Source organism: Eulemur rufifrons, chromosome 19 (assembly GCF_041146395.1).
Source record: "Eulemur rufifrons isolate Redbay chromosome 19, OSU_ERuf_1, whole genome shotgun sequence".
NCBI classification, from domain to species: Eukaryota; Metazoa; Chordata; class Mammalia; order Primates; family Lemuridae; genus Eulemur; species Eulemur rufifrons.
Window position 1 is genome coordinate 42,035,131 of NC_091001.1, and position 13,367 is coordinate 42,048,497.

The 13,367-nt window shown below is 37.3% G+C and overlaps 1 protein-coding gene across 1 annotated transcript in view; it reads left to right on the top strand.

Moving 5' to 3' along the window:
• Nucleotides 1-1,587: 1,587 nt before the first annotated feature.
• Nucleotides 1,588-13,367, top strand: part of MGAT4A (alpha-1,3-mannosyl-glycoprotein 4-beta-N-acetylglucosaminyltransferase A) — a 90,558-nt gene continuing 78,778 nt past the window's right edge. The window contains exon 1 of the mRNA XM_069494337.1: nucleotides 1,588-1,729. Within this exon, the coding sequence (XP_069350438.1) occupies nucleotides 1,636-1,729 (94 nt within the window). The 5' untranslated portion in view covers nucleotides 1,588-1,635. The remainder of the gene's footprint in view (nucleotides 1,730-13,367) is intronic.

A 13,367-nucleotide genomic window follows, 5' to 3' on the forward strand; every position in this document is an offset into this window, starting at 1 on the left:
CTGTAGTGGCTATCATCATCATTATTATTAATGCTGTGCCCTTATGATCTTTCTTTACTAGTGGAGATTTCTAGTAATGTTCAGTGTTAAGAAGTAGTTGAAGTGGTAGTTTCTGAATTGGCTTCAAATGGCTGCTTTAATCAGCCGTACTCTTCCACTGAGAGAATTGGCCCTTGGGATCCATAGCCATTTTTGGAAGTACATTAACTCACCCCACTAGAGTGTCATTTAGTATATTGCCAAGTGCATTTTGTGGTATCCCTGAGGCCACCAGGAATCAATGCACATCTGGGAGAGCCTGACATACCCCCAGGGAATGAGACTGACTACAGACTGAACCAGTGGCCGGCAGTGTTTTTTTTTTTTTTTTTTTTAATACAGCTAACATTTATTGAGAACCTGTTGTTTACTAGGCACTATGCTTAAGTACTTCTAACAACTTCATTTCTTTCCATTTTCCCAACAGCTTTGTTGGGAAACTCCCCAGATTTCCTGAGTTGAAGCAATGCAGAGTGATAGGTCCTTGGTCATACAGTATTCTGGCTGGATTGCTACATTTTCTTTTTTCTTTGACAAAGAAAATTGCTACATTTCCTTTTTTTTTTGAGATGGGGTCTTGCCATATTCCCCAGGCTAGTCCCAAACTCCTGGGCTCAAGTGATTCTCCCCCTTTAGCCTCCAGAGTAGCTGGGACTAAAGGCTTGAGGCACTGTACCCGGCTGATTGCTGCATTTTCTAAATGCTTAAATATTCCCAACTTATACCCTGAGAATAGGTTAATCACTGGAAAAACTACATTTATTTTATGATGATGATAAGTAGCAGTAATAACTATCACTTCTTTATTTATGATAATATGTGAAAGAGCAGACAGGTTGTTTTCTCATTTTGTGGTTGAAACCTCGAGGACTAGATAAGTGACATTCCCAGATAAGTCATGTAAATAGTGACAGAGCTGGGTCTAGGACTCAGGTCTTTGGACCCTTATATATTGTAGTCTGTCAGTTTTCTTACCTCTTTTTTTTTTTTTTTTAAACATTACCTATTATTGTGCAATAGGAAAACTGAGCAGAGTGAAGATTATGTCACTCAGGAACCATTGTGTGATCATTAGAGTTCTCATCTTGGAATCTGTGAGCCCCACAACTTCTCCCTTTATATAGCTAACCATAACTTTCTTTTCACAAACAAAATAAAGGCAGTGAGGAGGGAATATAGTTTAAAGCTATTTTCTCCAGGAGGAGAAGGACCATATAATTCTAGTGTATTAAATGAGTAGATGTAGGGATAATCTCTATAGATACAGTTTAGCCCTGCCAAAAGTCTGTTTAGAATGGTGAATAATAAATGAGGATACTTACATTTTGCATTGCTGAACAGAGTTTTTCTTTCTCTTTCCCCCCTGAATAGGAAGAAAAAGGCCTGAGACATCAGCATATGAAGATCGTGAAGACAATCCCAGTTGTAAATGGTACTGCTGCTGGGCTCCTGCAGAACATCTGAAATGAACCTCTCTTATTGATTGTTTTTATTGGCCTAGAATCAGGAGTACTGGATTTAGTTGACTTCAGGGTAGAAAGAAAACAGTCCTGGTTATCATCACAAACATATGAACCAGTGTGATGGTGAAATGAGATGAGGCTCCGAAATGGAACTGTAGCCATTGCTTTAGCATTTATCACTTCGTTCCTTACCTTATCTTGGTATACTACATGGCAAAATGGGAAAGGTAAGGAAAATGTCTCTGAAAATGTGCCTGAAATGTAGTAGGCTTTTTGTTTTGTAAAGGTGCATAAATGCTTAGGTTAAATACCCTGGCAGTCTGCATTCTGCGTGTTATCTGCTGGCAGTTTCTTTCTTACCCCAAAATGAAACAGTGTTCTTGGACAGAGGAGACAGGATTTCTAATTACAATGGTATAATAGGGTTTGTTTTCAGTTTCTTATAATTGCACTTGGAGAAACAAATATATGACAGCCAAGTTGAATAATAAAGACTTTTGTTTTGGCATTTTAGTTTTTTTACTAAACATAATAAGTGTTTAATAAGCTTCCTTGTACTGAATGTTGTATAAAACACTTAAAAGGACACAATTAGTGCCTTCATGAAATTTACATGCTAATTATGCTAGTGATTTGGTGCTATGTAGTTAATGATTTAAACTGCATGCATTGACAGATTGCTCCTTAGGCAAAAATATTTAAGAAGGGATGAGGAGAAATTCTGATTATAATTTTAAAAAAACATTTAAAATTATGTTTAGGCTATTGAACTGTGTTTTAAAGGAAAGGTACCTGTTCATTGATTAGGATTATATTCAGGGATAATGCATTTCTTTGCTTTTTTGGGAAGAGAAAATATTTGGAGTAAATTCCCACCCACACTTTTTTACCTGTAGCCTTTCTGTCTGTTAATTTAAGGAATGTTGATGGTAAGAAGGATGGAGATGTTGAGATGATTGCATATTTGGTTTGTTAGAGTCAAGTTAGAGTAGTCATCACCTGGGCTATTTGAAGATGCTGTTGCTGACATTTTATTGACTAAATATGAAGACAACTGAAAAGATTGTTTCATGACCTCATTTTTTTCTGACTTGTGTTTATATCTATGTGCATATATACATATTTAATATGTATATATCTGTGTGGGCATATATATGTATAAAATAAGCTGATATAAGTAAAAACATATGCTTCTGTGCTTTAAGCAAGTATGGCATTCATTTCACACTCTTTGTCTTTCTCTGAGTTAGGTTCTAATTTCGGGGGGAGCTCTTGGTGAGAAATGAATTAAAACCCTGTTAAAGACCTTTTTTCTTTGTGTACAAATATATAAATTTTAGATTTCATATGTTTTAATTGTACCAAATGAGAAGACTTAATGAGGAAGAACTTTGAATAGTTAATTTAATCAAACTATTGCATGTCCCTGACATGAACAAAACAAAGGGCCATTAAAAGTCTGCTTACGAAGTAAGAGAATTGCTCTATAAGGAAGGCATATGGATTTTTTTCTTGTCAGGAAACTGATCTATTCAGAGAGTTATAGTAATGAAAAAACTTGACCCTTCTTACTGTGTCTTATTTAAGCGATTAAAAGTCTTGGAATCTCCAGTTTTCTTGTTTCTATGTAAAGGCATTGTAAGCATTATTGTTATTTTATTAAGCTGTCTTCAGAATCAAAATTAATTTAAAGAAATAAAGTTTCTTTTTTTTTAATCCTACATGGGAGAAAAAGAACAAAGTTTCTTTCACCATGTAGTGTCAGGTACACACATACAATGTCTGGTCTCTTTGATCATCACTTTTTGAACAGCTCTGTAATCCTGTGCAAACTTTTCTATTCTTTCTGCTTAATATTTTGTCCAAACTCTTTCAGGTATCAGCAAAAATTTCTGGTTATGGTTATGTAAAATCTCTTGTGTTTAAATTTTGTCATTTATGCATCCACTCTAACTGTTGAGCATTTGGATTCTTTCTATATTGCTCTGATGGTCAGACAGCCTGGATTTTCCAAGACAGACCTGATTTCAGATATTTATTTCCAGTATACCCATAAATCATGTGCTTTGATTTTTATTTTGAAACTGGTTTCCATAATCTTTGACATTGCTAGATTAATAGCTTTTAGTTTTCATTCATTCATTGGTCCCTTACCTGTACCTATCTTGTGCCTAGCACTGTATTATGTGCTATGAATAAGAAAAGAAATAAGAAATTTCATGCCTTTGAGCAGCTCAGGGACTGGTTGGGAAAGGTACATGTAAACCAATATGATACCATCACATAGAATGGGATAGAAACAATAATAGAGTGCTTGTCCTGTTATAAGAATATTACATGTATTAGCTCATTTAATCCTCATAACAGTCCTGGGAGGTATTATTACCTTCTTTCTATAGATGGGGATACCAAGGCAAAGTGGTTGAGAAACTTACCAAGGTCATTCATTAAGTGGTAGAGTTGAAGTTTGAACTCAGGCAGGCTAATTCAAGAACTTATGCTCTTAGCTATTGTTCTACTGCCCAGAAGAGCAAAGACAGAGGCTACTAATTCTTCATGTGCTTCACAGAAGAGGTAGACTGTGAAGGATGAATGTGAAGGCCATGCCAGGCAAGTAGGGGACAGTGGGCATATCAAGTACAGGGAGCTGCACATAAGTTCTGAAAGGGAATAGAAGATTTATGCTTTGGAATTCTGAGATGGTCATTATGACCAGCACATAGGATTCCTAGGCTGTCTCAAGGTCTAGCGGGTAATCACAGTACAGTTCCTAGAAGTACTAGTTTGTCCTAAGCTTCATTCACCACTTGGAGGAATACAGGAGCTGGTCTGTGGGATTGGCATAGGTTGGGAGGATGTCTGGAGTCCTGCCAGGGAAGTTGGGGTACAGGTCAGGGTACCAGTTTCAGCAGGGTACACAGGATTCCTACATATACATAAGGCAGAATTCTAATTATGTGGGATGGGCAGGTTGGGAAAGTTGTAGGTAGGGGTTGTGGGAGTGGGGCAAGAGTGATTACATGTCTTACTTGCTGGTGGGAGCAGGGCTCCTAATGAATCTCCTGTTCTGGTCAGCGCAATCCAGAAACTGAGCAAAACTGATTAAGCAGTCATAGATCCCTGTTCGTGGGGACAGGGAGCGATATATTTGTAGTTCCTGATCCAGAGCTTGGTGCTTAGTAAACATTAACGGACATTTGTTAGATAAATGATTCCTTCAGCAAAAATGTATTTAAAAATTTTTAAAATGGCTTTATTGATATGTAATTTACATGCTATACAATTCACCCATTTAAAGTGCACAATTCAGTGGTTTTGGGTATATTCACAAATGAATGCGTCCATCACCACAGTCAATTTGAGAGTATTTTCATCACCTCAAAAAGAAATCCTGTATCCTTTTGCTATTACTGCCCTAGTCCCCACACCCCACATCCCTGCCCTCTCCTCCTTGTGATTAGACAACCACTAATCTTTCTGTCTCTATAGATTTCCCTGTTCTGGGTTTTCATATAAATGGGATCATATAGTATGTGGTCTTTTGTGACTGGCTTCTTTCACTTAGCAGGATGTTTTCAAAGTTCATCCATGTTGTGCCATATGTCAGTGCTTCAATCCTTCTTATAGTGGAATAATGTTCCCTTGTATGGATATACTACCTTTGTTCATCCATTCATCCATTGATGGAGACTGGGTTGTTTCTACCTTTTGGTTATTATGAATAATGCTGCTATAAACATTCATGTACATGTTTCTGTGTGGGCATATGTTTTCATTTCTTTTGGGCATTTATCTAGGAGTGAAACTGCTGGGTCATATAACTCTATGTTTAATCACTTGAGGAACTGCCAGACTGTTTTCCAAAGTGGCTGGACCATTATACATTCTTATTTCATTCTTTTACTTCAGTCTATTTGTGTCTTTCAATCTAGTGTGTCTCCTTTAGACAACATATGGTTGGATCATGCTTTTTAAAAGTCAATCTGACAATCTCTTCCTTTTGATTGGGTTGTTTATTCATTCATATTTAATGTTATTGATATAGATTGGTCATCTTTTTGTTTTTCATGTCTCATGTCTTTTTTTAAATTTTAATTCACCCATCTGGACACTGATGTCTCATGTCTTTTTTGTTCTTGTTCCCCCTTACTGCTTTTTTTGCATTGATGGAATTGTAAGGTAGCATTTTAATTTCATTAATGATTTTTTTTCACTATTTTTAAAGTATTTTTTAGTAGTGTCTTGTCAGAATCAACTTTAGATTTTATAGTAGCTATATAAACCTAATAACTTATAATTCTAGCAATATATAGAAATGTTACTTCTATATAGTTCTATTCCCTTTTACCCCTTTTTTGGTGGTATTATTGTTATACATACTGCATCTATTGTTACAAACCAAACAATGCATTGTTATTATTTTATAGATTTTACTATGTTATTTCCTTATCCCATTATAGTTTTATTTCTACCCACCTCCTTTGTGTTGTTATTGGCAGTTATACTACTAATGTATTTCCATGTGATGCAGACCCAGCAATACATTATATATGTATTATTTTATATAATTGCTTTTAAAATCAGTTAACAGAGAGAAAGAAGAAAAAATATGCTTACCGGCGTCTGTTACAATTACATAATTACTGTGGCTCTTCCTGTGGATTTGAATCACTATGGGGGGGGGGAGTTACTTCCTTTCAGCCTGAAGAACTTCCTTTAGTATTCTTATAAGACAGGTCTGCAAACAACGAATTCCCTCAGTTTTTGTTTATTTTGGTATGTCTTTATTTCACCTTTGTTTTTGAAAGATAGTTTTTCTGGACATAGGATTTTTGGTTGATAGGGGTTTTGTTTTGTTTTTGAGCACTGGGTGTTATCCCATTGCCTCTGGCCTCTGTTATTTCTGCTGAGAAGTCGGCTATTAATCTTCTTGGGGTTCCCTTATACGTGATGTGTCATTTTTCTTTTGCAGCTTTTAAGATTTTCTTTTCTTTTTTTTTTTTTTTGAGACAGAGTCTCGCTCTGCTGCCCGGGCTAGAGTGAGTGCCGTGGCATCAGCCTAGCTCACAGCAACCTCAAACTCCTGGGCTTAAGTGATCCTACTGCCTCAGCCTCCTGAGTAGCTGGGTCTACAGGCATGAGCCACCATGCCCAGCTAATTTTTTCTATGTATATTTTTAATTGGTCAGATAATTTCTTTCTATTTTTAGTAGAGATGGGGTCTCGCCCTTGCTCAGGCTGGTCTCGAACTCCTGACCTCGAGCGATCCACCCGCCTTGGCCTCCCAGAGTGCTAGGATTATAGGCGTGAGCCACCGCGCCCGTCCAAGATTTTCTAATGCTTGACTTTTATCATTTTTACCATTATGTCTCTGTAGGTCTCTTTGTTGTTTATCCTACTTAGAGTCGGGCTTTCTAGATGCATAGTTTATTGTTTTTCAACAAACTTGGGAAGTATTGTCATTATTTGTTTGAATATTTTTTTCTTTACCTTTCTCCCTCCTCTCCTGTGGTATTCTCATTACACATAATGGTGGTGTGCTTAATGGTATCCCAGGTTTCTCTGAGGCTTTTTTCTTCATTTTTTTCTCTCTTTTCTTCAGTTTACATAATCTCTATTGATCTGTCTTCAAGTTTGCTAATTGTTTCTTCTGCCAGTTCAAATCTACTGTTGAGACTTATGGCATCAGTCAGGGCTCTTCGGAGAAACAGAACCAATATATATATGAAGAAATTTATTATAGGGATTGGCTCATGTGATTATGGAGGCTGAGAAATCCCACAATCTGCTGTTTGTAAGCTGGAGAACCAGAAAGCCAGTGGTGTAATTCAATCTGAGTCCAAAGGCCTAAGAACAGGTGAGCCAATGGTGTAAGTTCCAGTCTAAGTTTGAAGGCCCAAGAAGCAGGTGTGCTGTTGTCTGAGGGTAGGATGTCCTGGCTTCCTACACCTTTTTGATCTAGTTTGGCCTTCAATAGATGGGGTGATCTTCTTTCCTCAGTCTGCAGATTCAAGTGCTAATCTCTTCTAGAAATACCCTTACAGACATGCCCAGAAATGATGTTTTACCAGCTCTCTGGTTATCTCTTAGCCCAGTCAAGGTGACACATAAAACTAATCATCACAAGGTCCTCTAGTGAATTTTTACTTCTGTTATTGTACCTTTCAACTCAAGATTTTTCATTTGGTTCTTTCTTAAAATTTCTCCCTCCTTATCAGTATTCTGTATTTGATGCAACATTGTCATACCTTCCTTCAGATCTACTCTTGAGGTTTGTATCATTAAGTTTAAGTTTTCCTTTAGTTCTGTGAGTGTATTTTAACGTCTGCTTTGAAATATTTTCCTCTTAAATCTGACATCTCCTTGTACTCACAGGCAGTTGCTGTTGCCTGCTTGGGGTTTTTTGTTTGTTTGTTTATTTTGGTGTATGGGTTGTATTTTCCGTTTCTTTGTACATCTCATACTTTTTTATTGGAAACTGGACATTTTAAATAAATACGTTTTAGCAATTCTGGGTACTGGGAGTCTTCCCCTTCTTGCCCCTGTTATTATTTGCTTGTTTGTTTGTTTAGCAACTGGCTAGAGCCACAGCTCTTGGTATGCCCACAGTCACCTGGGACGATCGTTGTCATTAGTAGGGCTCTCTTCCGCTCTTTCTGAGACCCTACACACTAATTGCAAGCTGATTGTTTTATTGTTTAGAACAATTCTCTGAGGCATAAATTCTCCTACAAACTAATCTAATTAAACTGTGGTTCCTCTGAAGAAATAGTTTCTGAAGTCAGTGTCTGAGGTTTGTCCGACCCCAAGAGGGCTCTTCCTAACTGCCTCCTTCTGGAGTTCCCTCCTGGGCAAACCAGCCTGCCCACAGTCTAGGCTCCATCTTCATAAGATCCACGATTTTCCCCATTCCCTTCGCTACAACTCTCAGGCCTAAACTTCTCCATGTTCTGTTGCAAATGAAGCCAGTGCTTTGGAAGAGATTTGGAGCTGTTTTATGGCTCCAGGTACGATTTCTGACCCAGGGCCCTGGAGGTGGGAGTGGGAACAATGAAAGGCTTTTCTCTGAGTGACACCCCATTTTAGGAGCTGAGCACTAGGATGGGTGGGGGGTAGGATGTTGAGGTTCTCTGGATGTAGAACCACGGCCTTACAAGCTCCAGGAAGGGCTACCAGATTCCTAATAGTCTCAGTCTACTGCACCCAAGGTAGAGCCTCGGTTCCACCCGTGGGGGTTGGCTGGGATAAAGGACACCCCTACTCCACCCCCCACCCCCGCCACTTCTCAACTGTACTTTTCTGGAACTTAGCCTCAACAACAGGCATCTGGGGACAGCATGAGAAAAGCTGAAGTCCTGTTTCTCCTAGGATGAAATCCCTCAGCCTGGTGCTGGGGAGCAAGGGAGCCCTGTGTTCTTGGTGGCAGTAATCTGGAGTGGGGTCTCTACCTTATCTTGCTGCTCTGGGAGGGGAGAGAGAGGTAGTGGTCTTGGTTCAAAAACTGTACTCTCACCTTTCTCACTGAATTTTCATAGATTTTCTTGTATAGATGTTTCTTAATTTGTTGTTTGCCTATAGTATGATTTCTAGATGCTCTAAGTGGTTTTCTAAAAAATAATTTTCATCAGTTTCACTGGCGACTGGGTCAGCAGAACTCATGCTGTCATGCTGGAAGTCGAGCTCCATTTTTTCTTTTTTTTTTTTTTTTTAGGAGACAGAGTCTCTGTTGCCCAGGCTGGAATGCAGTGGTGTCATGATAGTTCACTGCAGCCTCGAACTCCTGGGCTCAAGTGAGTCTCCTGCCTCAGTCTCCTGAGTAGCTGGGATTACAGGCATGAGCTACTGTGCCTGGCCAAACATATTTTTTAAATGCTTTATTCATTACCGTATTTCATCAAATCTAATCAGTTGTAAGATGTACAATTATTTTAAAGTACTCTTAAGCAGGAAAAGCGATTGCTGATTAAATTATGACACATCATCATGTATAAGACTCACCTGATTTCAGTTGTTGAAATACAGGAGAAAACGTACATCTTTGAATCAATAGACTACAGCATATTCTTAGAAAAAAAGTAGTGCATGAAAAGTCATATCCTGTTAGCTATAACAATATAAACTATAAACAAAGCATTTCATTGAAAACCATGGTTCTTTCTTGTAAACAAAACAGTGAGGAAAAGTTTTTAGGTTTTTTTTCCTTTACAGAATAAGCAAAGCTGCTTTCAAATAGGATATAAGGAAAATTAATAGTAAGTCTAGAACATGGGGTATGCCATCATCACTCTGGCTTACTGAAATTGTCTACGTGTGTGTGGGTGTCTCTGTGTGTCAGGCACTGTTAGAGGGCTGGGATGTGTTAGTGAACATGACAGAGAAAAACCCCTGCTCTATCGTAGGGGAGGAGGGAGGGAGAGAGCTGAAAAACAATAAATAAAATAATAAATAAGAATTAAACAGTAAGTTGAACAGTTATCAGTGTGTTTTAAGAACTTTTTATTTTGAAATAATTTTATTTTACTTGTATAAATTTATGGGGTATAATTTTGTTACATTGACATATTGCATTGTGGTGAACTCACAGATTTTTGTATATTCATCACTGGAGTAACCTACATTGTACCCATTAAATAATTTCTCATCATCCACCCTATCTTGAAATAATTTTAGATATAAATTTGTGAAAGTGGTAGCGTTCCCTTATACCCCTCACCCAGCTTTCCCCAGTATTAACAACTTACATAACCAGGGTAGTACAATTTTCTAAACCAAAAACTTAGCCAAAGTTAATACAATACTATTAACTAATCTATAAACCTTATTTGAATTTTACCACTTGTCCCACTAACATCCTTCTGTTCCAGGGTCTTACCCATACTCACTTTGCATTTAGTTGTCATGTCTTCTTAGTTTCTTCCATTATGGGACATTTTCTCAGCCTTTCTTTGTCTTTTATGCCTTTCGCACTTTTGAAGAGATTTAGTTAGTTACTTTGTAGAATGTCCCTTAATTTGAATTTGTCTGATGATTTTTCATGGTTAGATTGAGGTACAGTCAGCCCTCCGGCTACATGGATTCAGCCAACCGTGGATTGAAAATGTAGTTAGGTCTACAAACAATTGTGTCTGTACTGAATGGTGCAGACTTTTTTCACTTATAATACATTTATCTTGTATTATTAGTAATTTAGAGATGATTTAAAGTATTTGGGAGGAAGTTCGTAGGTTATATGCAAATACTCTGCCATTTTATATAAGGGACTTGAGCTTCTGCAGATTTTGATATCCTCAGGGGACAAGGACAACTAATTCATTTTTGTCATCAAAATTATTATTAATTATTTCATTGTTTAAATTGCCCCAGTTGTGGTATTGGGAACTTCTTCAAGTTGGCTCATGGGCTTTTTGACATTACCCCTGTCTTTTTTTTTTTTTCAAATTTATTGAGGTGGAATTCACATAACATGAAATTAATCATTTTAAAGTGAACAATTTAGTGACATTTAGTACATTCAGAATGTTGTGCAACCACTATCTCTATCTAGTCCCCATCATTTTGGAGCAATTGTTTACTTCCTGGTGCCATAATATGCTCCAGGCTCAACTTGTATTTCTCCTACCCTAACTCTGGAAGCAAGTATTTATTTCTCCAAGAAGCCTCTAGTTGCTCTGGAGAATGGAGTCTTGGTGTGCTTGTTCCTACTATTGTATCACCACTTCTTGTCCCTCCTAAAGGACAGAGCAAGAAAATACATGTATGTATATACACACACGTCTGTATCTATTAGATATCTGCCTGCATAGCTATCAGCTAAATACCATGAGTTCCTGGTGATCACTCTAATTTTAACCTAATACTAGAGTGTTCATGCTAGTCTCTGCTTTTCCTTATTGGTAACTCCTGTCTCCAAGAGTAAAAAAAACATGGCTCTTACTATCCCAGTATAGTTATTTATGCTCAATCCCAGCAATACCTACAGTAGTTTCAGAATGGCTAACTCATTCCAAGTGAAAAGTAAATTTGCTAGGATATATTTGTGCACAGTTCTTTTTGTATTTAGTCTTGTAATATGTAGTCAAATGCTATTTTCTTTCCAAAGTGACTTATTTTTTTTTTATCTTAGTCACTTCCTCTTCCCTGTGGTTATGTTATTTATTTATAATACACTTAGGTCCATTTATTACTGTTTGTATTCCATTTTGGGTTTCCCCCATGTCCTGTTTAATTGCAATTGTTTACATTTGCATATGTGCATATCTTGATTTTGAGTTAGAACTGTAAAAAAAAAAAAAAAGTATGCTGAGAGAAGTGTCTCTTCTCATTACTTTTATCCCATTTCCATTCTTCCCTTCTTTCTACCCAGTTCCCATCTATTCCTGGTAGATATTCAATCTCATTATTTTCTGTTATTCTTCCTGGATTTCTTGTTGCACAAATTGAACAGACACATGAACATTTCCTTATATCGTCTTCTTTCTTATATGAAAGGTAGTGTCCTATAGATACTCTTTTGTCTGTAGAGTATACGTATACTAGCTATACTTTTTTCATGTAACAATGTATCCTTGAAATCACTCCATATTCATCCGTAGAGAACTTCCTCATTCTTTTTTACAGCTGCAGAATACCTCATTGTGTTGTGCATGTACAGTAATTTAATCAACCGCTCTTCTCCTGGGGCATTTAGGTTTTTATTCTTACACCCATTCAGTCAAATTTATTTTTAGTGCATATTTTTATCTAAGCATTGTACTGTGCCTTGGGTAATGGAAATCTAGTTTACAATTTTTTTAAAAAGTTTAGTTTTAGCCTTAGTTTTTTATCCAAAGCATGGGAAGTCAGGAAGTTAATTTCTGGAAAGTCGCCACTTATGTTGTAAACATGAAGTTCTGGGGATAGAATTGATTTGATTAATATTTAGATTTAAATAACTTATTCAGGAAAAACAAATTGTATCTCTCTTTTCTGAATGTATATTTTGTTTGCCTACTAAATATTTAGTTTTTAAAATCTAAAAATAAAAGGTAGACCATTTTTTTTAGAAGCTCTATTCTATACCTTTCCAATAGGACCTGGAAAATAACTTAAAGCAAATTGTAGTCAGTATTCATTTTTTAAAGTTTATTTTTCCAATGTAAGAAGTAGTAAATGTTTACATGCCAGGTTTTTTTTTTTCCTCTCCACAGTTGAGATGATACGATTTTCTAGCCAAAAGGATGGAGAGCTGGCATGTGAATCTATCTTCAGTTCAACAGGTTTAGATACTTATTGTTTTCAGAGCAGTTTCTGTTCTTTAAGGAATGCTTTAATTTAAGTATAACATACATATAAAAAGTGTACAAATCATAAGTGTACAGCTCTATGAGTTATCACACAGTGAGTACACTTGTAACAGACTCCAGAAGAACATTTCAGCACTACCTGTCTTAGTATGTACATTGGTGGGCAATTTTTGAGACATTTTATCTAGAAATTGGGTCAGCAAATTCTTTTTTCTTTTTTTTTGAGACAGAGCCTCTCTCTGTTACCCTGGCTAGAGTGCTGTGGTGTCAGGCTAGCTCACAGCAACCTCAAACTCCTGGGCTTAAGCGATCCTCCTGCCTCAGCCTCCCGAGTAGCTGGGACTACAGGCATGCGCCACCATGCCCGGCTAATTTTTTCTATAGACATATTTTTAGTTGTCCATATAATTTCTTTCTATTTTTAGTAGAGATGGGGTCTCGCTCTTGCTCAGGCTGGTCTCGAACTCCTGAGCTCAAACGATCCACCCACCTTGGCCTCCCAGAGTGCTAGGATTACAGGCGTGAGCCACCGCGCCCGGCCAGCAAATTCTTTTTTCTGAGGAATCCTTCTCATGGAGCTTCT